The sequence below is a fragment of the Oncorhynchus nerka genome, linkage group LG2, assembly GCF_034236695.1.
Source record: "Oncorhynchus nerka isolate Pitt River linkage group LG2, Oner_Uvic_2.0, whole genome shotgun sequence".
In the NCBI taxonomy this organism is placed as follows: Eukaryota; Metazoa; Chordata; class Actinopteri; order Salmoniformes; family Salmonidae; genus Oncorhynchus; species Oncorhynchus nerka.
In genome coordinates, this window is record NC_088397.1 from 79,024,938 (window position 1) to 79,051,540 (window position 26,603).

The 26,603-nt window shown below is 42.3% G+C and overlaps 2 protein-coding genes across 5 annotated transcripts in view; both read left to right on the forward strand.

Annotated features, from left to right (window-relative positions):
* The window catches only part of LOC115131713 (inter-alpha-trypsin inhibitor heavy chain H3-like), a 37,929-nt gene extending 33,758 nt beyond the window's left edge, over positions 1–4,171 (forward strand). For both annotated transcript variants that reach the window (XM_065003135.1, XM_065003139.1), the window contains 2 exons: positions 3,508–3,589; positions 3,812–4,171. In XM_065003135.1, the coding sequence (XP_064859207.1) occupies positions 3,508–3,589; positions 3,812–3,926 (197 nt within the window). In that variant the 3' untranslated portion in view covers positions 3,927–4,171. The remainder of the gene's footprint in view (positions 1–3,507; positions 3,590–3,811) is intronic.
* A 1,676-nt stretch (positions 4,172–5,847) lies between these two features.
* LOC115143092 (interleukin-17 receptor C-like) lies at positions 5,848–24,810 on the forward strand. 3 transcript variants are annotated; one of them, XM_029683154.2, is made up of 16 exons: positions 5,848–6,018; positions 6,605–7,000; positions 13,648–13,807; positions 13,987–14,096; positions 14,269–14,380; positions 14,505–14,546; positions 18,524–18,556; positions 19,876–20,000; positions 20,103–20,159; positions 20,633–20,699; positions 20,846–21,078; positions 21,294–21,347; positions 21,576–21,621; positions 21,870–21,971; positions 22,871–22,909; positions 23,208–24,810. In XM_029683154.2, the coding sequence occupies exons 2-16, from the start codon at positions 6,884–6,886 to the stop codon at positions 23,831–23,833; spliced, it is 1,923 nt and encodes a 640-aa protein (XP_029539014.1). In that variant the 5' UTR covers positions 5,848–6,018; positions 6,605–6,883; the 3' UTR covers positions 23,834–24,810. The 3 variants fall into 3 exon arrangements, with proteins under 3 accessions (XP_029539014.1, XP_029539025.1, XP_029539033.1); XM_029683165.2 differs by having other exon boundaries at positions 14,272–14,380; XM_029683173.2 differs by lacking the exon at positions 18,524–18,556.
* Positions 24,811–26,603: the final 1,793 nt, after the last annotated feature.

Below are 26,603 nucleotides of genomic sequence, written 5' to 3' on the forward strand. Positions count from 1 at the left end.
CATGTGAGTTCTGTTATACTCACAGACATCATTCAAACAGTTTTAGAAACGTCAGAGTGTTTTCTATCCAATACTAATAATGATATGAATAGATTAGCAACTGGGACTGAGGAGCAGGCCGTTTACTCTGGGCACCTTTCATCCAAACTACTCAATACTGCAGCCATAAGAAGTTTTAATCAGGGCAAGGCGACCGGAAACATGACCGAATACAAACAGTGTTGCTATTCCCTCCGCAAGGCAATCAAACAAGCTAAGCGTCAGTATAGAGGCAAAGTAGAGTCGCAGTCAATCATGGACTACAAAAAATAAACAGCCCCGTTGCGGACCACGATGTCTTGCCCCCATGCAAACTAAACAACTTCTTGGATTGCTTTGAGGACAATACAGTGCCACCGACACGGCCCACTACCAAAACTTGGGGTCTCTCCTTCACTGCAGCTAACATGAGTAAAACATTTAACATGTTAACCCTCGCAAGGCTGCCGGCCCAGACGGCATCCCTAGCCGCGTCCTCAGAGCATATGCAGACCAGCTGGCTGGTGTGTTTACGGACATATTCAATCAATCCCTATCCCAGTCTGATGTTCCCACATGCTTCAAGAGGGCCACCTGTTTCCAAGAAAGCTAAGGTAACTGAGCTAAACGACTATCACCCCGCAGCACTCACTTCCGTCATCATGAAGTGCTTTGAGAGACTAGTCAAGGATCATATCACCTCCACCCTACCTGACACCCTAGACCCACTCCAATTTGCTTACCGCCCCAACAGGTCCACAGACGACGCAATCCCACTGCACACTGCCCTAACCCATCTGGACAAGAAGAATGCCTATGTAACAATGCTGTTCATCGACTACAGCTCAGCATTTAACACCATAGTACCCTCCAAACTCGTCATTTAGCTCGAGACCCTGGGTCTCGACCCCGCCCTGTTCAACTGGGTCCTGTATTTTCTGACGGGACGCCCCTAGGTGGTGAGGGGAGGAAGCAAAAGCGCCTCTTCAACCTCAGGAGGCTGAAGAAATTTGTCTTGTCACCAAAAACACACAAACTCTTACAGATGCACAATTGAGAGCATCCTGTCGTGCTGTATCACCTGTCGTGCTGTATCACATACTGACTCAGGGGCGGGGCGGCAGGGTAGCCTAGTGGTTAGAACATTGGACTTGAACTTGCAACCAGAAGGAAATCCCCGAGCAGACAAGGTACATATCTGTCATTCTGCCCCTGAACAGGCAGTTAACCTGCTGTTCCTAGGCCTTCATTGAAAATAAGAATTTGTTCTTAACTGACTTTTCTAGTTAAATATAAAGGTTAAAAAAATTATACAAAAATATCTAGCCACTTTAACTACGCTAGGGTAGGGGGCACTATTTTCACTTCCGGATGAAAAGCATGCCCAAAGTAAACTGCCTGCTACTCAGGCCCAGAAACTAGGATATGCATATAATTGGTAGATTTGGGTAGAAAACACTGTCAAGTTTTCGAAACTGTTAAAATAATGTCTATGATTATAACTGAACTGATTAGGCAGGTGAAAACCTGAGAAAAATCCATCCAGGAACTTTACGGATACTATTTGGATTTTTCGTCTGCCTGTTGTGACTGCGTTTGAGCCTGTGGATTACCGAACAAAACATGCGAACAAAACTGAGGTTTTTGGATGTAAAGAGAGACTTTATCGAAGAAACCTAACATTTATTGAGTAAATCAATGTCTTGTGAGTGCAACCATATGAAGATCATCAAAGGTAAGTGATTAATTTGATCTCTATTTCTGACTTGTGTAACTCCTCTACTTGGCTGGTTACTGTTTGTAATGATTTGTCTGCTGGGCACTGTTCTCAAATAATCGCATGGTATGCTTTCGCCTTACAGCCTTTTTGAAATCTGACACTGTGGTTGGATTAACAAGAAGTTAATCTTTAAACTGATGTTTTACACTTGTATGCTTTATGAATTTTTATAGTGAGTGTTTCTGTTTTTGAATTTGGTGCTCTGCAATTTCACTGGAAGTTGGCCAGGTGGGACGCTAGTGTCCCACGTACCCTAGTGAGGTTAATAATTTAAATTTGGATGTAATAAATGTATCACTAGTCACTTTAAACAATGCCACTTTATATCATGTTTACACACACTACATTACTCATCTCATATGTATATACTGTACTCTATACCATCTACTGCATCTTGCCTATGCCGTTCTGCCATCGCTCATCCATATATGTATATGTACATATTCTTATTCGTTCCTTTACACTTGTGTGTATAAGGTAGTTGTTGTGAAATTGTTAGATTACTTGTTAGATATTACTGCATGGTCGGAACTAGAAGCACAAGCATTTCGCTACACTCGCATTAACCTCTTAAGTCGACCCTCTACTTTTTTGAACATTCTGTTAAAAATCGCGCAACATTTCAGCGCCCTGCTACTCATGCCAGGAATATAGTATATGCATTTGCTTAGTCTGTGTGGATAGAAAACACTCAGACATTTAAAAAACTGGTTAAATCACTGCTGTGGCTTTACCAGAACGGCATTTACATCGAAAAGCACAGGAAAAACTGATCACTGAAAATGGGAAAATATATCCATGCGCCACTTGAACCCATTGATAAAGGTGAACCACAATTAATTGACTGAGGTTGCAGTACCTACAGCTTCCACACGGTGTCTAGAGTCTTGTCATTTCCCTTCGAGTTTTTTCTTGGTCAAACACATGCAGGACACCGTATCTCCTCCGGTCTAGGACCGGATATTTTCGTTGAGTTTCTAGCCGGACATTTTTCCAGACGGACAGCTAATGATCTTTACATCGCCTCCTGATGAATTTTATCGCTTATTAACGTTTACTAATACCTAAAGTTGCATTACAAACGTATTTCGAAGTGTTTTGTGAAAGTTTATCGTCGACTTTTTGAATTTTAAAAAACGACGTTACGTTTTGAAACGATGTTAACGATATAACGATATCTAGGCTTTATATGGACCGATTTAATCGAAATAAAGACCCAAATAGTGTTTATGGGACATCTAGGAGTGCCAACAAAGAAGATGGTGAAAGGTAATGAATGTTTTCTATTTTATTGTGCGGTTTGTGTAACACCGAAATGCTAATTATTTTGTTTACGTCCCCTGTGGGTCTTTTGGGGTGTTGCATGCTATCAGATAATAGCTTCTCATGCTTTCGCCGAAAAGCATTTTAAAAATCTGACTTGTTGCCTAGATTCACAACGAGTGTAGCTTTAATTCGATACCCTGCATGTGTATTTTAATGAACTTTTGAGTTTTAACTAATACTATTAGCATTTAGCGTAGTGCATTTGCATTTCCAGAGCTCTAGTTGGGACGCAAGCGTCCCGAGTAGAAGCAACAGGTTAACATCTGCTAACCATGTGTATGTGACCAATAACATTTGATTTGATTTGATTAGAGCTACAGAGGACCACCTGCTCATACTGTCCATTTGATTCATGGTGACAGTATTTTTACTGTGTGTTACAGCCCGTCCACCTGTTGCCTATGAGGAGGTCCAGGGAACAACAATGAAACTGAAGATTCAGGACAAAGAAGTAGAAGTCTCCAGGTAAAATCAACTGTCTATCAGAAACTAACTGCATGTATAGTGATCTTGACTGTTCAGAGGATGTGTGTCTTCAGCAATGATGTGTCTTTAGTGTATTTATTGAGTTTATATTTTGATGATTATGTTTAATTGTATAGTTCTGTGGGAATAGTTAGGGAAACTGGAGTGTACTGCATATGCTAAGAACCTTGTCTGTCTGTTTTTTTGTGTGTTTTTTTGTAGGGACTCTGCTGTGGATCTCAGCGTTCGCTCTGCCCCCACCGTGGCATGCTGGTTGCTGCCTCTTCAGTCTGCCCTACAGGGGGAGCTAGCTGACTTTACCGTCACACAACTCTAACTGACCATGTAATTGCTCCCATCACCAACTAATCAACACTATACATACAGTAATTCTGTTCTAGAATTAAGAAGAGAAACAATAAAGCCGGAGGTTTCTTTATAGAGTCCAATGAGTTCACATATTAACACAGCTAAATTCTCCTGTTACATATTCATTGTTGAATAAATGGATCCTTATTTGAACAATGACAACTTTTGTGTTGCATTCCACAATCTTCAATAAATAATGTTTTTGTGACTAAACTCAAGCGAAGGATCAATATAGAACAAAACATACTTGGCACCATGAACACACAGACACACTCTCTCTCACACACACACACTCAAAAACTGTATGCGAGCACACACACACACACACACACACACACACACACACACACACACACACACAAGCCTATTGTGTACCTGTATTTGCATGAATTTTTCACTCTCTGACTTCCGTTTACACTGAGGTCAGTAGCTGTTTGTACTGAGTGGGTCTGGGAGGTTGTGGGTCACCATGTTCATAGCATGGACATTAAACATTCTCTATTTACAGCTAACCATAATTTTTATCTGCTGTGTATCGTATGATCTTAGAAGTCATGTGTGTATCATCCCCACCAGGGAAAAGCTATTAAGCAATCCAGGAATGCATTTCTGTAATAGTTATCTTGAAGTAAGGTGACTAATACATTTTACAGGACACCCTGCTGAAGGAAACAAACTGAACAGGAAAACTGTGCCTTGAACCACTACGTACAGTATGGGGTGGGATGGTAGCTTAGTGGTTAGAGCGTTGGACTAGTAACCAGGAGGTTGAAAGTTCAAACCCCCGAGCTGACAAGGTACAAATCTGTCATTCTGTCCCTGAACAGTCAGTTAACCCACTGTTCCTAGGCTGTTATTGAAAATAAGGATTTGTTCTTAACCTGACTTGCCTAATCAAATAAAAAAATCACTGATATTTTCACTAAATCTACAATCTAATTGTAGTGACCTTAGAGAGATGTTTTATTTCTCTATTTGGTTAGGTCAGGGTGTGATGTGGGGTGGGCATTCTATGTTCTGTTTTGTATTTCTTTGTTTTGGCCGGGTATGGTTCTCAATCAGGGACAGCTGTCTATCGTTGTCTCTGATTGGGAACCATACTTAAGCAGCCCTTTTCCCACCTGGCCTTGTGGGTAGTTGTCTTTGTTTGTTGGCACTATAACCTTTAGCTTCACAGTTGTTTTGGATTGTTTATTGTTTTTGTCGGGGTCAAATAAAAAAAGGAATATGTACTCTCACAATGCTGCACCTTTGTGCTCTTCATTTGACGGCCGTGACATGTAGACTCTTCTGTGGGTCTTGACATGACTAAGCGTACAGTATATTAACAGACAGACACATGCTTGACAGACTTTACATTGGATTTATACCTCACTGATAACACACACACACAGCCAAGGATATAGACTTTGATCCGTCTGGGTACATTAGTTAAAGTTTTACCACAATAAACAAGCAGGGTTCCTGCTGGATATTACTGCTGCGTTGCTTTGTCTATTAGTATGGGTTGTAATGGGCTGTAACGTGTATGTTAAAAATTAAAAATAAATAACTAGGCAAATCAGTTAAGAACAAATTCTTATTTACAATGACGGCCTACTCCGGCCAAACCCGGACGACGCTGGGCCAATTGTGTGCCACCCTATGGGACTTCCAATCACGGCTTGTTGTGATACAGCCTGGAATCAAACACAGGTCTGTAGTGACGCCTCTAGCACTGAGATGCAATGCCTTCGACCGCTGCACCAAACTCGGGAGTATGTGTGTTGTGTGTGTGTGTGAGAGAGAGTGTGGCTGTAGAAGGGGGCTGGAGAAGGACACGGGGGCTGGACAAGGACACAGAGGGGAGGGATCATGCCATGGTTGAGCGACAATCACCACATGACTCAACCTACCAAATACCAATTACCTGGCATTGACAGAGCACACTAACAACAAAACTGTTGGATTTCACAGGATACATAATCACTGTATTCCCTTACTGCGTAGAGTTGTAGCTTTTTCAATCAAGGAATGTAATATACTCTGGCAGATGGATGTGAAGATAAAATATCTATGCTGTAAGTATTACACATGTATGCTCATGTAACCGCTGATTAGAATAACATACTACATATGATAGACACTGAGTGTACCAAACATTAAGAAAACCTGCTCTTTTCATGACATAGACTGACCAGGTGAATCCAGGTGAAAGCTATGATCCCTTATCGATGTCACTTGTTAAATCCACTACAATCAGTGTAGATGAAGGGGAGACGACATGTTAAAGAAACATTTTAAGCCTTGAGATAATTGAGATATGGATTATGTATGTGTGCCATTCAGAGGGTGAATGAGCAAGACAAAATATTGAGGTGCCTTTGAATGGAGTATGGTAGTAGGTGCCAGGTGCACCGGTTTGTGTAAAGAACTCTAACACTGCTGGGTTTTTCACACTCATAAGTTTCCTGTGTGTATCAAGGATGGTCCACCACCCAAAGGACATCCAGCCAACTTGACACAACTGTGGGCTATTCTCTCATTCTATCATGGCTAGGCTGTCATTAATGTTTACTGTACCAGTTGAAATTGAGCAAGGCATGTCACAAAGATCTATCTAATCTTAGTTTACAGGCAGCACTTTGTTCTCTCTGTTTCCCTCAGGTAATCCCCTCAATTCTTCAACACAGGCTGGTGTCTGACATCAGGAAGTTGGCATCAGTCTAGACTTCTAACAAAGCTCAATTCCAGAAAATTGGACTTGCTCAACTTGATTTTAGAACTTGCTCAACTTGTTTTCCATGTGTCGCCAGAAACACAGAGGCGTGCTGATGGGGTTGTGTGTGGACATATCTGACAACAGTTGATAATCACAGATGAAGAAAACAAGTGCTTGAGGATCAAAGTGGTACAAACCTCAATGTGTCAAATTTGAGGAAAATTATGAAAGCAATGTTTTTGTGGTGGTCGCTTGCAATCCTTCTCTTGATCCAGATTGTCGCTTCAGCTTTGGAGTTGGAGATGCTTGACTATAAGAGTGAACACTTCACCTGCTCAAAGGTAATAAACTAATGATCATGATAATGAGAGGTCAACAATCAAGGTGTGTGTGAGAGAAAGAGAGGGAGGGAGGGAGAGAGTTAAGGAGTCTGACACAGAAATGAGGGACAGGAATGACAGAGATGGGAACGGAACAGAGAAAGTGTGCCTCAGAAGAAAGAAATGTTGATTTCTTTCCAAATAATAAACACTTTTGAAATTTAACAAATGTACAGAAAGATCCAGAGGTATATCAAGCCTTTTTTGATATACTACATTATTTTTAATTTTTTTTTACCTTTATTTAACTAGGCAATTCAGTTAAGAACAAATTCTTATTTACAATGACGGCCTAGGAGCAGTGGGTTAACTGCCTTGTTCAGGGGCAGAATGACAGATTTCTACCTTGTCAGCTCGGGGATTCGATCCAGCAACCTTTCTGTTACTGATCTAATTCTCTAACCTCTATCCCTAACCCTTTTGTTTAGTTGTTAGATTGTTCCATTGTTAGCTTGTTTTAACTACTCCTATAGAAATGGTAGTCTGTCAGGTACTCAGCAGGAAGGTCTGATTTCACTATTATTAAAGCAAAAAAAACTGGAGGCACCTTACATTTCAATGTAGTGATGGAAAAATACTAGCAAAATGCATAGCACTCAGAATTAAAAAGGTTTTACCAGGTATTGTTCATCCTGATCAGACAGGTTTTTTACATGGATGATACATTGGAGATAATATACGACAACTACTGGAAATAATAGAACATCATGAAACATCTAAGAGGCCAGACCTGGTATTTATAGCGGATTTTGAAAAGGCCTTTTATGAAGAAAGACTGGATTTTTTACATTTCGGTGATTCTCTTATAAAATGTGTAAAAGTAATGAATAGCAACCCTAGGTGTAAAATAGTAAATAGTGGCTACTTCTCAGAGAGTTTACATTTGTCGAGAGGAGTTAAACAAGGGTGTCTGCAGTCACAATATCTATTCGTTATGGCCATCGAAATGCTAGCTATTAAAATCAGATCCAATCACAACATTAGAGGATTAGATATCCAAGGCTTAAAAACAAAGTTGTCCATGTATGCCGATGACTCAAGTTTTATATTAAGTCCACAAGCTAGATCCCTGCAATGTCTCATTGAAGATCTAGATAACTTTTCCGGACTCTCTGGACTAAAACCTAATTATGATTTTTTATTTTACTAGGCAAGTCAGTTAAGAACAAATTCTTATTTTCAATGACGGCCTAGGAACGGCCTGTTCAGGGGCAGAACGACAGATTTGTACCTTGTCAGCTCAGGGATTTGAACTTGCAACCTTCCGGTTACTAGTCCAACACTCTAACCACTAGGCTACCCTGCCGCCCCATGATAAGTGTACAATATTACGTATTGGATCTTTAAAAAATACAACTTTTACATTGCCCTGCAGTTTACCTATAAAATGGGCTGACGGTGAAGTAGACATACTTGGTATTCATATCACAAAATATATAAATGAGCTCTCTAAAATGAATTTCAATAGAAAACATGGAGAGGTAAATATATGTCTATTTATGGAAAAATTGCTCTGATTAAGTCCTTAGTCATATTTCAGTTTATTCACTTACTTATGGCACTGGCTACTCCTGGTGATACATTTTTCAAATCATATGAACGCTAAACGAGACAAAATAAAGCGTGCCTATCTATATAATGAATATAAATTGGGTGGGTTGAGATTATTAAATAGGAAAGCACTAAAACTCTCTTTAAAAGCTTTACTTATTCAAAAGTTTTACTTGAACCCTTAATGGTTCTCCAGCAGATTACTAAGAAAAGCTCATCCATTGTTTAAAATTAGCCTTTTTGCCTTTGTGCAGATTGCCATGTCTCATTTTCAATTAATTGAATATGATACTTTTTACAAATATTACAACAAATATTATCGCTGAACTCAAATATGCTGGTTGATAAAATACCTGTATTTATGAGAAAGATGTTTGAAAAGGGTATTTTGTTCTTAAATTATATTGTAAATTGTAATGGTAGAGTTATGTCTTTCATGGAGTTCAGAATTGTATGGGAAGGTCTGCTCAATCCAGGAGTACAACCAGTTGATTACAGTATTACCCCCAAAATGGAGGAGGCAGGTGGCAGCGGGAGGAGGTAGGGAACTGGTCTGTCTGCCCAATATAAAGGATCAAAACTGGCGGAGGAATAAAAATAGCATAAATAGGAAAGTATACCAATTTCATTTGAGGACCAGGATGTTGACAACTGTGCCATACAGATACAGGGTGTATGAGTTGATATATAAAACGATGCAAGATTCAAGACTTCATGCTTTTGGAAAGGCATGCATAGGAACAGAGAGGTTTCAAAATAAGAGGCACTTCCTGATTGGATTTTCCTCAGGTTTTTGCCTGTAATATCAGTTCTGTTATAGTCACAGACAATATTTTTACAGTTTTGGAAACTGTAGAGTGTTTTCTATCCTAATATGACAAGTATATGCATACTCCAGTTTCTGGGGCTGAGAAATAGGCTGTTTCAAATGGGTACGTTTTTAGCCAAAAATGAAAATACTGCCCCCTGCACGCAAAAGGTTAATTAAAAAAAGTGCTTTCTGGACCATTTTTCGAAATTCTTTTGATTTTTTGGGGTCAATTATACATGTATAAGAACTATATGAACATACTTTAGTCATATTTTATTGTCATATTTTTTTGTTGTTGTCCATAAGGCATATGTTTTGTCCATTTGCAATATGATTTCATAGGAAGTCAAAAGTCGGTGAACCATTGCCAAATGCAATAAGAAATGTCCAAATGCAATATGAAAGAATTGAAAGTGCCAAATCAGGATGTTATATCCATTTGCCATGTACCATCATAGGAAGTCAGTTTCCAAACCCAAAAGTCAGCGAACCATGTCCAAATGGCATTTATACTGCCCAAATGATATATAACACTATGTTAAGCCATGAATCAACCTTGATGGTCTATTTGTCATGTATGATGAGGGAGAAGTGGGACTCTGTTGATTCGTATATATTTTTTTAAACATCCAAAATGACCAGGGGCACCCCCTAATGACCAGGGGCACCCCCTATTGGATGGGCATGGGTGGGGGGGTCCCTACCCAACCGTAGACCCCTTGCACCCTCCTAAAGGCATTAAAAAACATTTTAAAAATGTGCTTCTGGTAACTCATTCCAATCACCAGGCTGTCCATTTGCAATATGTTTCAATGGGCATTTACCAACACAAATTTGACATGCTCAAAACTACTGCAGGAATGCAAAATTGACTGGCCCAATGAACTCGAGATGGCCGGACAGTGATTCTGGATCCTCTCCATCGCTCGTTGGTGTTGATTTCAGAATGTCCATTTGGTGATGGTCTATCACTGTTTAAACATATTGCATATGGACAAAAGTCAGCCAACAAGTCAACGTCCATCAGTCAACTACATATCATTCTGACACCAAACCGATACAAGCCGACAACAAACCCACTTTTTCCAACTCTTTCAGAAGACTACTATCAGATATTTCAGAGCAGGCCCAAAATTCACAGCACCTTCTGTTTAAACAATAATAAAAACAATAAACACATAGTTACGTTCTAGCTGCGGGTCCAGTTCTGACATTATGTGTAGGCCTAGCTGAGGCAACCCCGAATCCCAAGTTTCGGCTCAATAGGTCATTTGGAGCCCGAGCAGCGACCTTAATTGGTGCTGAAAATCCACATTTTCCGTGCGTTGCTACGGGGTCCTTGAATGAGCTATAGGACAGACACATTAGGGTCCGTCTCTATGGGCCGAAGGCGGTTTCAATGCACCTAATCTTGCGACTCTGGGACTTTTCTAAATGTCATCATTTTCGTGATGGTCAAAATGAATTATTGCAAATGTACGAGGCTGTTTCTTGGTCTGAGAATCTTCCAGAGCCACATAACTCACCATGCACTATCAACTTGAGCTCTAGAACAGGTTTTCAAAGTTTCAGAGCTCTAGGTCTGACGGGTCTTTGATAGTTCGAACGAAGGTCACTATTGCAGGCTCTACTGTGTCACTCCATCCTTGGTGTGTGTGTGTGTGAGTTTTTCTTGGAAATATTATGGGAGAAATGAGGGTTCTACAGTTCATGAGGGTTGCCTTATCACACATTTGAAGTTTTGGAAAGATGCTACTTTTTTAACCCTTCGAAACAGCCCCTATGACCCCAATTTAACAAACTTTCGGTTGGCACAGGAAGCTGAAAGTGAACACATATCCTCATTGGGGTAGGCTTTTACAGAATCCTGAGTTTAAAGTCTTTATGTTAAGAATTGACTTATTTACAAAGGTTTGAATGCAATGATTGTGTGTGTGTGTGTGTGTGTGTGTGTGTGTGTGTGTGTGTGTGTGTGTGTGTGTGTGTGTGTGTGTGTGTGAGAGAGAGAAATAGTTTTTTTTTTACATCTGTTGGGAGAACGGATTCGGATGAACACGCCGCAACTGGATCTGTAACTTTTTTTTAAAACACAATTTCTTTGAACTTCACCAATTGTACATTGTACGATTTCTCTTAAATTACGTTAGATAAATGGCTGGTTATTTTTTTCCCGGCACCATAGGTTCATGTTCTTTGACGTGAAGCGGTCAAATTAGCGCTCTATTTTCGTTTTTGACCTTTAATCCAAGAAAAATCAATGCCATCTTGTTTCTGGGCTAACAGCCCATTAGTCCAAACCTATTCTCACCGAGTTTTGTCTTCGAAGTCTTTTCCGTTTAGGAGAAATGGCCATGTCGTGATTGGTGATGTTTTGTACATTTGCAATAAGATTCCATCTGGTGGAATTTACCGGGACAGCGGAAAAATGACCAAAATTGGTCATTTTCTGAGGTCCCTCTTTGTGGCACCTGACCACACGACTGAACAGTAGTCCAGGTGCGACAAAACAAGGGCCTGTGGGACCTGCCTTGTTGTTAATGTTGTTAAGAAGGCAGAGAAGTGCTTTATTATGGACAGACTTTTCCCCATTTTAGCTACTGTTGTATCAACATTTTTTGACCATGACAGTTAAGGTTACTTGTCCAAGGTTACTCCAAGCAGTTTAGTCACCTCAACTTGTTCAATTTCCACATTATTCATTGCAATATTTAGTTGAGGTTTAGGGTTTAGTGATGGACTTGTACCAAATACAATGCTTTTAGTTTTTGAAATATGTAGGACTAACTTATACCTTGCCACCTATTCTGAAAGTAACTGCAGCTCTTTGTTAAGTGTTGCAATGTATTCACTCACTGTAGCAGCTGACGTGTATAGTGTTGATTCATCCACATACATAGACAGCCAGTGCCATGGCATTAGTAAAGATTGAAAAAAGTAAGGGGCCTAGACAGCTGCCTTGAGGAATTCCTGATTCTACCTGTATTATGTTGGAGCATGGTGAAGTTATTAATTACACTTAAATTATCAATAAACCCTGTCACTACAAAGATACAGGCGTCCTTCCTAACTTAGTTTCTGGAGAGGAAGGAAACCGCTCAGGCATTTCACCATGAGGCCAATGGTGACTTGAAAATAGTTACAGAGTTTAATGGCTGTGATAGGAGAAAACTAAGGATGGATCAACAACATTGTAGTTACTCCAAAATACTCATTTAATTGACAGAATGAAAGGAAGGAAGCCTGTACTGAAAAATTACAGCACATTTCTGGGATGATTTTCTCGTAACAGCTAATCAGAGTTTTGACAGTTGATACACATGTTTGATATCGTTATGAAGCTTAAAATCTTCTCTTTTCAACAGTATATATAGCTTAAATGTATGTTGTGGTCCATGCGACTGATAATGATGGAGCAAGTTACATATGTTTCACACATTTGTAAAAAACAAACAGTTTTTCTCATGTTCATTCAACAATGACCTGCTAATTGCAAAGGAAAATGCTTTAAGGCCTACCTTCACTTGTAAATTAAATCCATTAATATATCCTTCTGGATGATATCAATTTTGTCAGGTTAATGTGTATGCTAGCTAGTTAACTTCATTAATGTTAGTTGACACTCAGGGGATGACAGTGCCAAACTATGTAAACACAACCATAAGCACTGCATATCCTCAAAGGGGAAGAGGTGACTATCTCTGATATACAAAAACATTTTTAAGGCAATACGCATGTACAAACTATGAAATTTGCTCAATGAAATGAATGTAGCTAGCACCATCGGTAATATACAGTGCTTGCTCTTTCCATCAACAGTGAAAAGAGTCAGGAATGTGATTTGAATGCATTTCAATGAATGGGAAGGTAGGCACTGCATCCGGCAATCAGTGATGCATACCCTGGCACCTCTCCTGAGTGTTTGTTATGCAGTTTTAGCCCATGTTGGTATTTTCAACGTACAAACCACCAGAATCATTGAGAGAAAACATTAGATATTTGTTTGTTGTTGTGAACATATTTTTTACTATATTTTTTATTTGGATTTTCATAACAGCTATTTTGATTCGATTATCACAGGGTAGGCACTGGCTAACTTGCCTACCCTGACTGCACGTCACTGGGTTGAACACAGTAGGGTACCTATCGGTAGGTGTGTAGTTACTGTGTATGTATGGATGAATAGAGTATAATACTTGCATACAACAACAGTAGTTGTGTAGTGACTGTTTACCTTGTCTCTCATCAGGGTATCTCTAACTGCACAGTGAAGGCAGGTGCTGTGGTTCTGATCCCAGAGTGTCCTGTCGATCTGGAGGTGCAGCCGGTGCTGTGCTGCAGACAGGGCACGGCATGCAGACCCTGCCTACACATTCACCTTGACATCCAGCCCAGAAACCACCAGACAGGTGTGTGAACACTCAAAGCCCCATTTTTTATGCTGCTGTTAAAATTGAAAAAGACAACAGTTTGGTAGAGTGCACCCGTATTAGCTTGTAACGCATGGTTTATTTAAAATACTCTCATTTTGTGTCAGTAAGTCATGCTATCCTCACTCCTGCAGCATACTGGGTTCTCTGTGTTTCAGCATCATATATGCATGTATGTTACAACGTACCAGAACTAGGAATGGAGATTTGCAAGATTCTGGAGTTCACAGTGATCCCTGCTGCTCTGGATGGGCAAGCTACATCCAAGGTACATTCCGTGTGTGTGTGTGTGTGTGTGTGTGTGTGTGTGTGTGTGTGTGTGTGTGTGTGTGTGTGTGTGTGTGTGTGTGCGTGCGTGCGTGTGTGTGCGTCTGTGTGTGTCCATGCGTGGGTGCATGTGTGTGTATTTGTGATTCATTTCTATGTTCATCTATACCCAGCAGGCATGGCTGTCACTGCTGCTTAAAGATAATGCAGTGTCCTTCAACAGTCAGGTGACTGTGTATGTTTGTTCCCACCACTCGAAAGTGGTGCTTCCCTCAGTGGATGAAGGTATTGCATTCCCCATAGTAATCTAACATTTTATGTCATTGCTTTGACTGTCAATACATATTTGTTAGTAATTGATCCTCTGAAATTTTGAGATCTGATCATTATTTGTCCTATCTGCCCTTAGTGTGCTCATCTGCTGCACAGGGGGTTGTAGAAGAGTGTGACAGTGAGTTACATGCTCTATGTTCTACATTTGTTTGTTTCTATGGTTCCTATGTTGTTAATACCATATAAATAGAATTACTAGAATGGGTATCTCTATTCAGGAGTGTAACCATAGGAGTAAAGCAAGAAGTAAAAACAGAAAGCACTGTACAGCATTCAATCTGGTTCCATTTCTATTCAACTCATTCTAATTCTTTGGTTATTACATCTCCTGTGTCCTGTGTGCAGGACTTTAATTTTGGTCTTACTTTAATATTGGTCTCACTTTAATTAATGGACCGTCCTCTATAGATGATTAACCCATAAGAGTCTAAGCCCTGCCTAAGCCGGGGAGGGGATTCTAAGAAGCTAAATTGTTTTAAGAAGGTCATACCAAGGATCATTTAGCTATTTGATTTAGATTTGTAATAACCCTTGAGGTATAATTTGTTTTATATATTACAAAATAATTTGATGAAAATGTATTTTTGACCTTCCTGCTACTAGCCCTTACAAATGGATTAATGAACAGATTCACTACATGGAACAACAGATAGCAGGCAACCCCCCCCCCCCCCCCAAATATTCAAAAGGTAGTTTTTTCTGAAGTGTGTGTTCTATATCTGAGAGATATAAGAAAGATCAGGATATATATATATATATATATATATATACACACACACACACAAGTGTAAAGGAATGAATAAGAATATGTACATAAAAGTATATGGATGAGCGATGGCCGAACGGCATAGGCAAGATGTAGTAGATGGATTAGAGTACAGTATATATATATATATGAGATGAGTAATGTAGGGTACGTAAACATTATATATAGTGGCATTGTTTAAAGTGGCTAGTGATACATTTATTACATCCAATTTTTAATTATTGAAGGGGATAGAGATTTGAGTCAGTATGTTGGCAGCAGCTGTACTGACCTCGCCTTCTGGATGATAAGCAGGGTGAACAGGCAGTGGCTCGGGTGGTTGTTGTCCTTGTTGATCTTTTTGGCCTTACTGTGACATCGGGTGGTGTAGGTTTCATGGAGGGCATGTGATCCGGTGATGCGTTGTGCACTACTCTCTGGAGAGCCTTACGGTTGCAGGCAAAGCAGTTGCCGTACCAGTCGGTGATACAGGCTGACAGAATGCTCTCGATTGTGCATCTGTAAAAGTTTGTGAGTGTTTTTGGTGACAAGCCAAATGTTTTCAGCCTTCTGAGGTTGAAGAGGCGCTGCTGCACCTTCTTCACCACACTGTCTGTGTGGGTGTACCATTTCAGTTTGTCTGTGATGTATACGCAGAGGAACTTAAAACATTCCAACTTCTCCACTACTCTCCCATCGATGTGGATAGGGGTCTGCTCCCTCTGCTGTTTCCTAAAGTCCACGATCATCTCCTTTGTTATGTTGACATTGAGTGTGAGGTTATTTTCCTGACACCACACTTCGAGGGCCCTCACCTCCTCCCTGTTGGCCGTCTCGTCGTTGTTGGTAATCAAGCCTACCACTGTAGTGTCGTCTGCAAACTTGATGATTGAGTTGGAGGCGTGCATGGCCACGCAGTCATGGGTGAACAGGGAGTACAGGAGAGGACTGAGAACGCACCCTTGTGGGGCCTCAGTGTTGAGGATCATCGGGGTGGAGATGTTCTTTTCTACCCTCACCACCTGGGGGAGGCCCGTCAGGAAGTCCAGGACCCAGTTGCACAGGGCGGGGTCGAGACCCAGGGTCTCGTGGTTAATGACGAGTTTGGAGGGTACTATAATGTTAAATGCTGAGCTGATGTTGATGAACAGCATTCTTACATAGGTATTCCTCTTGTCCAGATGGGTTAGGGCAGTGTGCAGTGTGATTGCAATTGTGTCATCTGTGGACCCATTGGGGCGGTAAGCAAATTGGAGTGGGTTTAAGGTGTCAGGTAGGGTGGAGGTGATATGGTCCTTGACTAGTCTCTCAAAGCACTTCATGATGACGGAAATGAGTGCTACGTTGCGATAGTCATTTAGCTCAGTTACCTTAGCTTTCTTGGGAACAAGAACAATGGTGGCCCTCTTGAAGCATGTGGGAACATCAGACTGGGATAAGGATTGATTGAATATGTCCGTAAACACACCAGCCAGCTGGTCTGCACATGCTCTGAGGACGCTGCTAAGGATGCCGTCTGGGCCGGCAGTCTTGCGAGGGTTAACATGTTTAAATGTTTTTCTCACGTTGGCTGCAGTGAAGGAGAGCCAGCAGGTTTTGGTTGCGGGCCGTGTCGGTGGCACTGTATTGACCTCAAAGCGAGCAAAGAAGTTGTTTAGTTTGTCTGGAAACAAGACATCGTGGTCCGCGACGGAGCTGGTTTTCTTTTTGTAGTCCGTGATTGACTGTAGACCCTGCCACATACCTCTCGTGTCTGAGCCGTTGAACTGCGACTCTACTTTGTCTCTATACTGACGTTTAGCTTGTTTGATCGCCTTGTGCAGGGAGTAGCTACACTGTTTGTTTTCGGTCATGTTTCCGGTCACCTTGCCCTGATTAAAAGCAATGGTTCGCACTTACAGTTTGCTCGAATGCTGCCATCAATCCACAGTTTCTGGTTGGGGAATGTTTTAATAGTCGCTGTGGGTACAACATCACCGATGCACTTGCTAATAAATTCACTCACCGAATCAGCGTATTCATCAATTTTGTTGTCCGACGCTATGCGGAACATATCCCAGTCCACGTGATCGAAGCAATCTTGAAGCGTGGAATCCGATTGGTCGGACCAGCGTCATACAGACCTGAGCACGGGCGTTTCCTGTTTTTATTTCTGTCTATAGGCTGGGAGCCAAAAAAAAATGGAGTCGTGGTCAGATTTTCCGAAAGGTGGGCGGGGGAGGGCTTTGTAAGCGTCGCGGAAGTTAGAGTAACAATCATCCAGGGTTTTGCCAGCACGGGTCACGCATTCTATATGCTGACAAAAATTAGGGAGCCTTGTTTTCAGATTAGCCTTGTTAACATCCCCAGCTACAATAAATGCAGCCTCAGAATATGTGGTTTCCAGTTTACATAGAGTCCAATGAAGTTCTTTCAGGGCTGTCGATTTGTCTGCTTGGGGGGGATATACACGACTGTGATTATAATCGAAGAGAATAATCTTGGTAGATAATGCGGTCGGTATTTGATTGTAAGGAATTCTAGGTCAGGTGAACAAAAGGACTTGTTCCTGTATGTTGTTATGGTCACACCACGTCTTGTTAATCATAAGGCATACACCCGGTCCTTCTTCTTTCCAGAGAGTTGTTTGTTTCTGTCGGCGTGATGCGTAAAGAAACGAGGTGGCTGTACCAACTCTGATAACGTATTCCGAGTGAGCCATGTTTCGGTGACACAAAGAACGTTACAATCTCTGATGTCTCTCTGAAAGGCAACCCTTGCTCGGATTTCATCTACCTTGTTGTCAAGAGACTGGACATTGGCGAGTAGTATACTCGGGAGTGGTGCGCAATGTGCCCGGTCTACAGAGCCTGACCACTCCGTCAGCCCCTTCTGTGGCGCCGTTTTTTTGGGTCGTCGGCTGGGATCCGAACCACTGTCCTGGGTGGTGGACCAAACAGAGGATCCGCTTGGGAAAGTTGTATTTCTGGTCGTAATGTTGGTAAGTTGACGTTGCTCCTATATCCAATAGTTCCTCCGGCTGTATGTAATAAAATGTAAGATTTCCTGTGGTAACAATGTAAGAAATAATACATTAAAAAAACAAAATACTGCATAGTTTCCGAGGAACGCGAAGCGAGCACCGTAAGTCTAGGAATGCCTTGATATTCTCCAGATTTCATGATAACATGCACACATTCAAGGCACCCAGTGCCAGAGGCAGCAAAGAAACCCCAAAACACCTCTGAACCTCCTCAATGTTTGACTGTATGTAAGGTGTTATTTTTTGTTATGGCCTAATTTTGTTTACTGTAAACATAGAGATGGTGTGCTTTACCAAAAAGCTCTAATTTGGTCTCATCTGTCCACAGGACACTCTCCCAGAAGGAAGTTGACATGTTCAGGTGTGTTTGGGAAATTGCAGTCAGGCTTTCTTATGTCTCTCTCTCAGCAGTGGGGTCCTCCTGGGTCTCCTACCATATTCATAACCCCTTTCATTGAGTTGGCAATGGATGGTGTGAGTTGAAACTGATGTACCTGGTGTCTGAAGGTCAGCTTGTGTTTGAAGGTCTGTGTGGTACTTTCCTAACCATTTGAACAATCCTTCCCTGCAATCTTCAATGTTTTCTCTTGCAGCCATGTCCAGGCAGGTTGGCTACAGTGGGATGGGTCTTAAAACCTATCAATAACATTATGTACGGTGGAAACAGGAACATCAAGGTCTCTGGAGATGGACTTGTAGCCTTGAGATTGTCCATGCTTGGCTGCAATCTTGTCTCTGACCTCCTCAGATAATGATCTAGTTTTCTTGTTCATTGCGGTACACACAACGATACAAAACATGAGTCCTTTTCTCTATATTCAAACTGGTTGAATTAGTGATTTTTATATTGTGGTGCATTATGGTGCATTATGTTAAAAAAGTGCAAGGGTGCCAATATTTCTGGTACTGGGGGACCTTCAAATGAGTCTTGTGACAAAACCGACATGTTCATGAGAGTCTCACCTTTGCATAGTGGAGTCAAAATAGTGTGTAGCCCACACTGTTCGGACGCTACAGACGGAAGTTGGCAGATCGGCTGTACTGACTTCAGACCCCTTCAGTCCCCTTCAGACAATTTTCGGGGGTGTAGAGCAAAACAGAGAACACCATCGTGTTCGTGGGAGTCTCATCTTTCCATAGAGGGGTCATAATAGTTCAGATGCTACAGACGATTTTGTGAGAAGACCGATTTTCAGGATGTCTCATGGTCTGACAAACACCTCCTTAGCTCTGTTAACTTTCACCACAGATGCGTAAGTGCGACATAGGAGGATGCGGTGAATTGTGATGCATCAAATGCAAAAAACAGATGTCTAGCTTCAACTGACAGATTTTTATGGGGATTTTTGTATTATGTTAATTTGATTATCGATTGCCTCCCTGTTGAAATGCAACCTCTTGTCTAGGGCTATGCCAAGGATTAGAGTTAGAGTTAGGATTAGGGTTAAGACTAGAGTTAGGGTTAGAGTTAAGACTAGTTTAGGGCTAGTGCATAATTAAAGTAGTTGAACAGTTTGCTGATAGTCAGTTGAGCATAAATACATCATCTGTAGGGGACTATCCAAACCAATAAATAGTTTGTCCAAGGCCATTTGTTCTGTTTTTCCATAATGATTCTGTTTTATTTGAAGTGAGAAAGTGACATTTTTCTGCTCTGTAATTGGCCAGTGTGTCTGTCAGTCCCTAGTTTCAGCGCTCTGATTGATCAGGAAAGTCATGAGGTGAGGCTGCAAGTCAACAAGGCAGATGACAGCCCCTACCCACTGGAAATGTGCCTACAACATGAAGTTAACGGAGTGTGCAGGGTCCGTGATGTACTTGGCATTCATTTAAACTCAGTTAATATGCAACCATTTTCTCAGACTTTCACCCTTCCCAGTGATAGCATGTTGCTTGTTGTCTTTCAGACCTGTAAGGAGAGTACAGTTCCACTGCACTCTGTCACCCCCTGCATGTGCTTTCAGGTACTGATTTTATTTCCCTTTATTTTTTATTTAACTAGGCAAGTCAGTTAAGAACAAATTATTATTTATAATGACAGCCTACCCCAGACGACAATTGGCCAATTGTGCACCACGTTATGGCACTCCCAATCACAGCCGGATGTGACACAGCCTGGATTTGAACTAGGGACTGTAGTGACACCTCTTGCACTGAGCTGTGCTAGCCTTAGACCACTGCACCACTCAGAAGCTCAAGCTGGATTAGGCCTACAGTACTTTTGTCAGTAGTGCTGTTACTAGACACATCCAACTCAGTGTGAGACAAAGTTATCCCTTTTGTGTTGCTCTCTGTTTTGTGTGTGTGTTTTAGTAATCAGTGTGTGTGTGTTTCAGGTGTATGCTAATCGTGTCTGTGTTTCAGGTGTGTATTAATCAGGTTGTGTTAATAGGGGTGTGTGTTTCAGGTGTGCTAATTGGTTGTGTGTGTGTTTCAGGTGTGGTGGAATAAAGGAGACGAGAGGTCGCATCGATCCATTAGCTGTCCCTTTAGAAACCACACCGGTAAGAGAAGAACCATGCAGCCTCCTTCTTGTTACACCTGTCTAACACTATGACAGTAATGAATGTGGGCCATGAAGTTGATTCCCATTGCATCTATAACTCCCCTATAAAGTATGGTATATTATACCTTTATCTCTCTCCACCAGAGCTGCTGCAGAGGAATGTATGGGAGAATGTGTCAGTATCTGTGGTGCAGGGCCAAATGAACAGTGGTGGTGCCATGCTATCCTGGAACCTGACTGCCCCCTGTAGGGTGGAGGCAGAAGTGTGGCCCTGCCAGAAAGGTGCAGGCTTGGACATGGACAGGTGCACAGAGCTGGTTGCCTTTAGGCAGCGTCTGTCAGATGACATTTGGAGGGAAAACAGCAGGGGACACTGGGTACATATATCCAACCATTTGATTGATGCTTTTGATAATTTTTGTTGGCTTTTTATTGGTGCGTCTTTAGTGACCTTTTCGTTGTTGGGATATAGCGTTACTGTCATGTAGCAATTCTTTGTTTTGTTTTTTACTTGTGGATTTTTTATGGTCTGGTGAGATATGAATAAGACATATTTTGATTGAATGATAGATATATTTGTTATATGTTTTAGCTGATGCCCGGTGTGTTTGAGGATGTCGTACTTGGCCTTGATCTCTGTGTGATGGTAAGATACTTCTACTTCTCATTGTTCCCCAGTACTGAACTGGGATCCTGTCGTATCATGATGAGAGCTCATCTTATGTTAAGTGTGTGTGTGTGTGTGTGTGTGTGTGTGTGTGTGTGTGTGTGTGTGTGTGTGTGTGTGTGTGTGTGTGTGTGTGTGTGTGTGTGTGTGTGTGTGTGTGTGTGTGTGTGTGTGTGTGTGTGTGTGTGTGTGTCTCCATCCCTCCAGGTAAAAGGGAAGAACAGTGAGCTTGGCCCCTTCTGTCCCATTGACTGTGAGTATTTTAGGAGAGGGCTGAGGTATCATTATCAAAGTTGATATGGATCCTACTGGAACTAATACAAGTTAGATTTCCTGGCCACAGATTTTTGGTGTTTAAAAAGATGGCTGTTATGTTCAAATCTGTATCATCAATAAAGTATTTAATTGTATGCTCAATAAAATACATGTTCACAGGAGGGAAGCAGGTAAGAAATTCTAGGAGGATTGGAAAATAATCATGTCTTTACTTCTCCCTCTCAGCCAGTTGGTGGCACTGGCGCTGGAGTCTGTTGGTCCTGCTCTCCCTGATGCTGGCTGTCCTAGCAGCAATTTGTCTATATTTCCTGCATGGTAAACTGAAACGTGAGTCACTCTGGTCCTTCTCCCCAACTACACACATGCAAAGCCACTGTGTGTAGAGACAAAAAAAGTCCAAAAGTGTTAAACTTGTGTTAGGTTTGTGTTGTATTACACTGTGGTGAAGTGAGTGCTAGGCTCTTCTCACCACAGATGTGCTCTCTGCCTCCCACCAAATCAGTCTTAATAGAGAGAGAGGAGTAGTTTTAAAGGAGATCAACATGTAGAGAAATAGTGCCCCCTGAGTGGCACAGCGGTCTAAGGCACTGCATCACTGTGCTTAGAGGTGTCACTACAGACCAGGGTTTGATCCCGGGCTGCATCACAACCAGCCGTGATTGGGAGTCCCATAAGATGGTGCACAATTGGCCCAGCATTGTTAGGGGAGGGTTTGACCACAGGGGTTTTACTTTGCTCATCACGCTCTAGCGACTCCTTGTAGTTCCTGCAGGCTGACCTTGATCGTCAGTTGAACTGTGAACTTTCTTCTGACACATTGGTGCAGGCTAACCTCAGTCGTCAATTGAATGGTGTTTCCTCTGACACATTAGTGCGGCTGGCTTCCGGGTTAAGTGGGTTATGTTTCAGAGGACGCATTACTCGACCTTCACTTCACGAGCCCGTTGGGGAGTTGCAGCGATGAGACAAGATTGAAAAAATACAAAACATTTAAAGAAAGAGAATGAAGATCTTTCCTATACTACGTGTATTCCTCAGTGTCCCAGATTCCCTCTCCTCTCAATATCTGACTTGTGGGTGTTTACTACAGTAAGGAATTTTGGGGTTGGACAATGGTCCAGGGCTTTTGTAAAGGTCAAACAACTCTTACTTGAAATGACACAGGAGACTCTGTGTTACAGAACCATGTCAGTGTGTTTCACATCACATTTCTGTCTCTCCAACAGGGTGGGCATGGGAATGGTACCAGAAGGAGTGTGGTCGACGTAAGCAGGTTTCTCATACTCCAAATATACAATCTGAAAATAAAGAAGATATATATTCATCTAGCAATAATCATTGACAAAACAATGGATAATGAATGTTTCTAACTCCCCATGCCCTTTGCCTCCCTCCCTACTTCCTTTCTTCTTTCCGTCCCTCCCTCCCTCCCTCCTTCCCTCCTTCCCTCCTTCCCTTCTCCCTCCCTCCGTCCTGCCCTCCCCTCCCTTCCTCCCTCCTTATATCCCTCCTTCCTTTCCTTCCCTCTCTCCCTCACTCCCTCCCTCCCTCCCTCTGTATTAGCCAACAGGGGACACATAGTGCTGCTGAGCCCGCCGGACGTGGATGGCTCTGTGTCAGAGCTGGTGTGTGAGCTCGGTTCCTCTCTGTGTGCCCAGGGCTTCAGTGTCTCTGTGGACCTGTGGAGTCGGGCTGAGCTGTGCTCTCTGGGGCCCCTGCCATGGCTGCACTCCCAGCTGCAGCACCTGGACAGTCAAGGGATCCGGGCAATACTGGTACTGACACAGGCAGCCTGGGAGAGGGCAGAGGACTGGGTCCGACAGTGGGACCAGCAGGGCCAACAGGGAAAGGATATAGTCCAGGGAGTGGAGAAGGAGGAGGGGGGTGAGGAGATGGAGGGGGAGGATAATGGGCTTCTCCAGGGCTTGTCCTCCCCGTATGCAGACGTGTTCAGTGCCGCTCTGAGCTGCATCAAGGCAGAACACAAACTGGGCTGTGCTGGAGAGCGCTTCCTCCTGGTGCACTTTGAGGCCCATTCTGCCAAGCCCCCCAGCAGTGAGAGGGGTCTCCCAGAGCTGTTTCAAGGGCTGCCCATGTTCCATCTGCCCTCCCAGAGCCAGGGGCTTCTCGCTGAGCTGGCCATGGGGCCCACAGGGCCCGAGGCTGGTATAGGTGGACATAGGGTCTGAAGGAAGCTACACAGAGACTGTATGGGGGACTTATGCTTTTGTGGAGAGACTCAGGGGGGTACCTGATTAAGGAACTGCCTCATAAGTGTGTTGTCACTGGATCGCAGGCTGTGCCATTACAGCAGAACAGTCACCCTGAGATCAAATCTACCCCAACCACTAAGACAATACCGGCCCCCCTCATCACCACAATAACCCCAGACTTTACATTCACACAGAATACACTGGACATGCAATGTGTTGGATGCAGAAGCCTTGGATTGTATTTGGTGATGTTATGAGGGCTTTTATTGAGCCAATACACAGTGTGTAACCTACAGTAGGCGTACACCTTCAGGAAGGACTTCTATGTGTGAATTATTATGTAGGCTACATGAAATGTTTAACAATTGTTCTTTATCTTACTCTTAATTCATGATTTGTAGATAGAAATGTCTGAAAGGCCTATTGGAATATTTGCTGGATCAAAACTCAAGATAGGACAAACCTGAATGATATGCAGTAATCTAGAGGTTAGAGAGGCAGACCAGCAGCTGGAAGGTTCATGGTTTTAAGCCCCGGGCCAGGCAACACAAAAATGGAACTGAACTGGCAGCTGGAAGGCTGCTGCTCTCTGATCCCATGTAACAACTCCTGGCATTGTTCCCTTAAGCAAGGCACTCTACACCCAACATTTGCTTTCCATCCAGGGGTGCTGCCCTGCTGCTGACCCTCTGCCTCTCCTAGTGTGTGTGTGTCTGTGGGTGTTGAGAAAGGCAGAAGACAAATTCCTGTTCTAACCAGTGGACAATAAAGATATATTTTATTATATTCTCCTTATCTGTTTATGCATTAGTGTAGAAATTAAATGTGGTAAGCCTATGTAAATGACCCAAATGATTATTGACCAAAACATAATCTCTATCATGGACTGAATAATGCATTATTTTTTTCAATGTTCAAGATGAAAAATAAATATATTTCGATACAAACAAGAATTTCTCATCATAATTTCTATTGTCACTAGGAGGAAAATAGTACTTTGCGATTTCAAAAATGTTTTAAAAAGACAACAAATATCTGGGAAATGGCCGCCAGAGGGGTTGCGCGACAGCCAGGAATGCAGCCCCGGTCTCACACTTGTGCAGTTATAAATAACATTGATTATCTGTGTGGTGGTGCTCTAGCTGGCCAACGTGTACAGTAGTCCCGGACCCTTTCGCCCCTCAAGAGACTGTGATTGGTCAAGGGCTATTTGAGAGAAAACGAGATCAACCAGAACAACTGCAGCTGATCTCAACCGTGCAAAAAGGCGTCCCAAAGAAAGCTGCGAAGCTCAGTCAATTCTTTGAACAGTGCCTTCGGACAAAACTGTTAGTTTCCCAATAATTTGCTCTTCACACTCAGGGTGTAACTAGTAGGGTGTAACTAGCCCCTGTTCTTGCTCTTGCTGAACAAAAAAAATCCTCGGTATCATCACAACAACTTTTGGAGCTATTTCAACAAAACGATTTTGTGGTAAGAGAGAAAAATGTAGATCATTTTTGAGTAAAGTAGTAATATGTTGGATGAGTGTGTTCCCCACCCCTACTAGGGGGTAACTGTTCCCTGGGGGCTAGTTAACGTTACCCCTTTATGGTTATGAATGTGTTTCTACCTGTCATTTAGACAATGACTAGCCCAGTTAGCGCTAGTTTATGCTAACTTGCTCTAGCAACTTCACTAGCAGTAAATGATAGCCAGCTATCTAGTTAGCATAAGCTGCTAGGAGTGCAAGCTAGCATCCTTAATACAAGATCATCTGAGGTAAAATAACAATACATTAAAAGATAAAGTAACTTATTTTCAGTTGTTAATGTTTCCACTAGTGATTGATAGCTTTACAGTTAATGTAACATTATCACCTTTTAGCTATTTTACTCAGCTTTTTATGTCATATAGCAAGATAGCTATCTACGTTTTTAAGAGAGAGCATTTCAATTGGCAACTAAGATCATGAGGCATTGATAAGCTATATTCTTCAAGAATCAAATGGCAGGTTGATGTATAATTCATTTATAGGTCCAAAAAATGGATGTAGCATCGCAGATTGCCCCTTTTAATTAGTTCATTGATTAAAGTTAGTGTTCAACCTAATCCTGAACTGTGTGCTTTCCTAGCTGTGTACCCTGGTCCCCACTATAGAACTTGGTGATTCCACCTCTCCCATACTGTCTCAGTGGTGTGAGGTTCTGTGTTATGCACTATAGCCCGTTACCATATCAAATGTGATTGAATATTATCTGCTGTTGGCTTGTGTGGGTGTATGTGTTATGCAACATAGCTGACTTGAGACATTGTTAACTGTTTCAGGGCCATGTGCCTTTCTCGTGATGGAAAAATACAGAATAACATAAAAACAGGAACGGTGCAATGAGTTGTGGGGAACACGTACAGAACGTAGTGTAGGGAACAAACTGTCTTTTGTTAGATAACAGGAGCCAGGTGTGTGACCATGGTGCTTGCCTACGGAGCTGTGAGGGGAACGGCACCTCAGTACCTCCAGGCTCTGATCAGGCCCTACACCCAAACAAGGGCACTGCGTTCATCCACCTCTGGCCTGCTCGCCTCCCTACCACTGAGGAAGTACAGTTCCCGCTCAGCCCAGTCAAAACTGTTCGCTGCTCTGGCCCCCCAATGGTGGAACAAACTCCCTCACGACGCCAGGACAGCGGAGTCAATCACCACCTTCCAGAGACACCTGAAACCCCACCTCTTTAAGGAATACCTAGGATAGGATAAAGTAATCCTT

What these genes read in the sequence shown, in the direction of transcription:
- LOC115143092 (XM_029683154.2), top strand. Translation starts at nt 6,884, where the DNA reads ATGAAAGCAATGTTTTTGTGGTGGTCGCTTGCAATCCTTCTCTTGATC. An exon ending in AACACTTCACCTGCTCAAAG is followed by an intron (nt 7,001 to 13,647) that starts GTAATAAACTAA and finishes GTCTCTCATCAG; the next exon opens with GGTATCTCTAACTGCACAGT. An exon ending in GCTTCCCTCAGTGGATGAAG is followed by an intron (nt 14,381 to 14,504) that starts GTATTGCATTCC and finishes ATCTGCCCTTAG; the next exon opens with TGTGCTCATCTGCTGCACAG.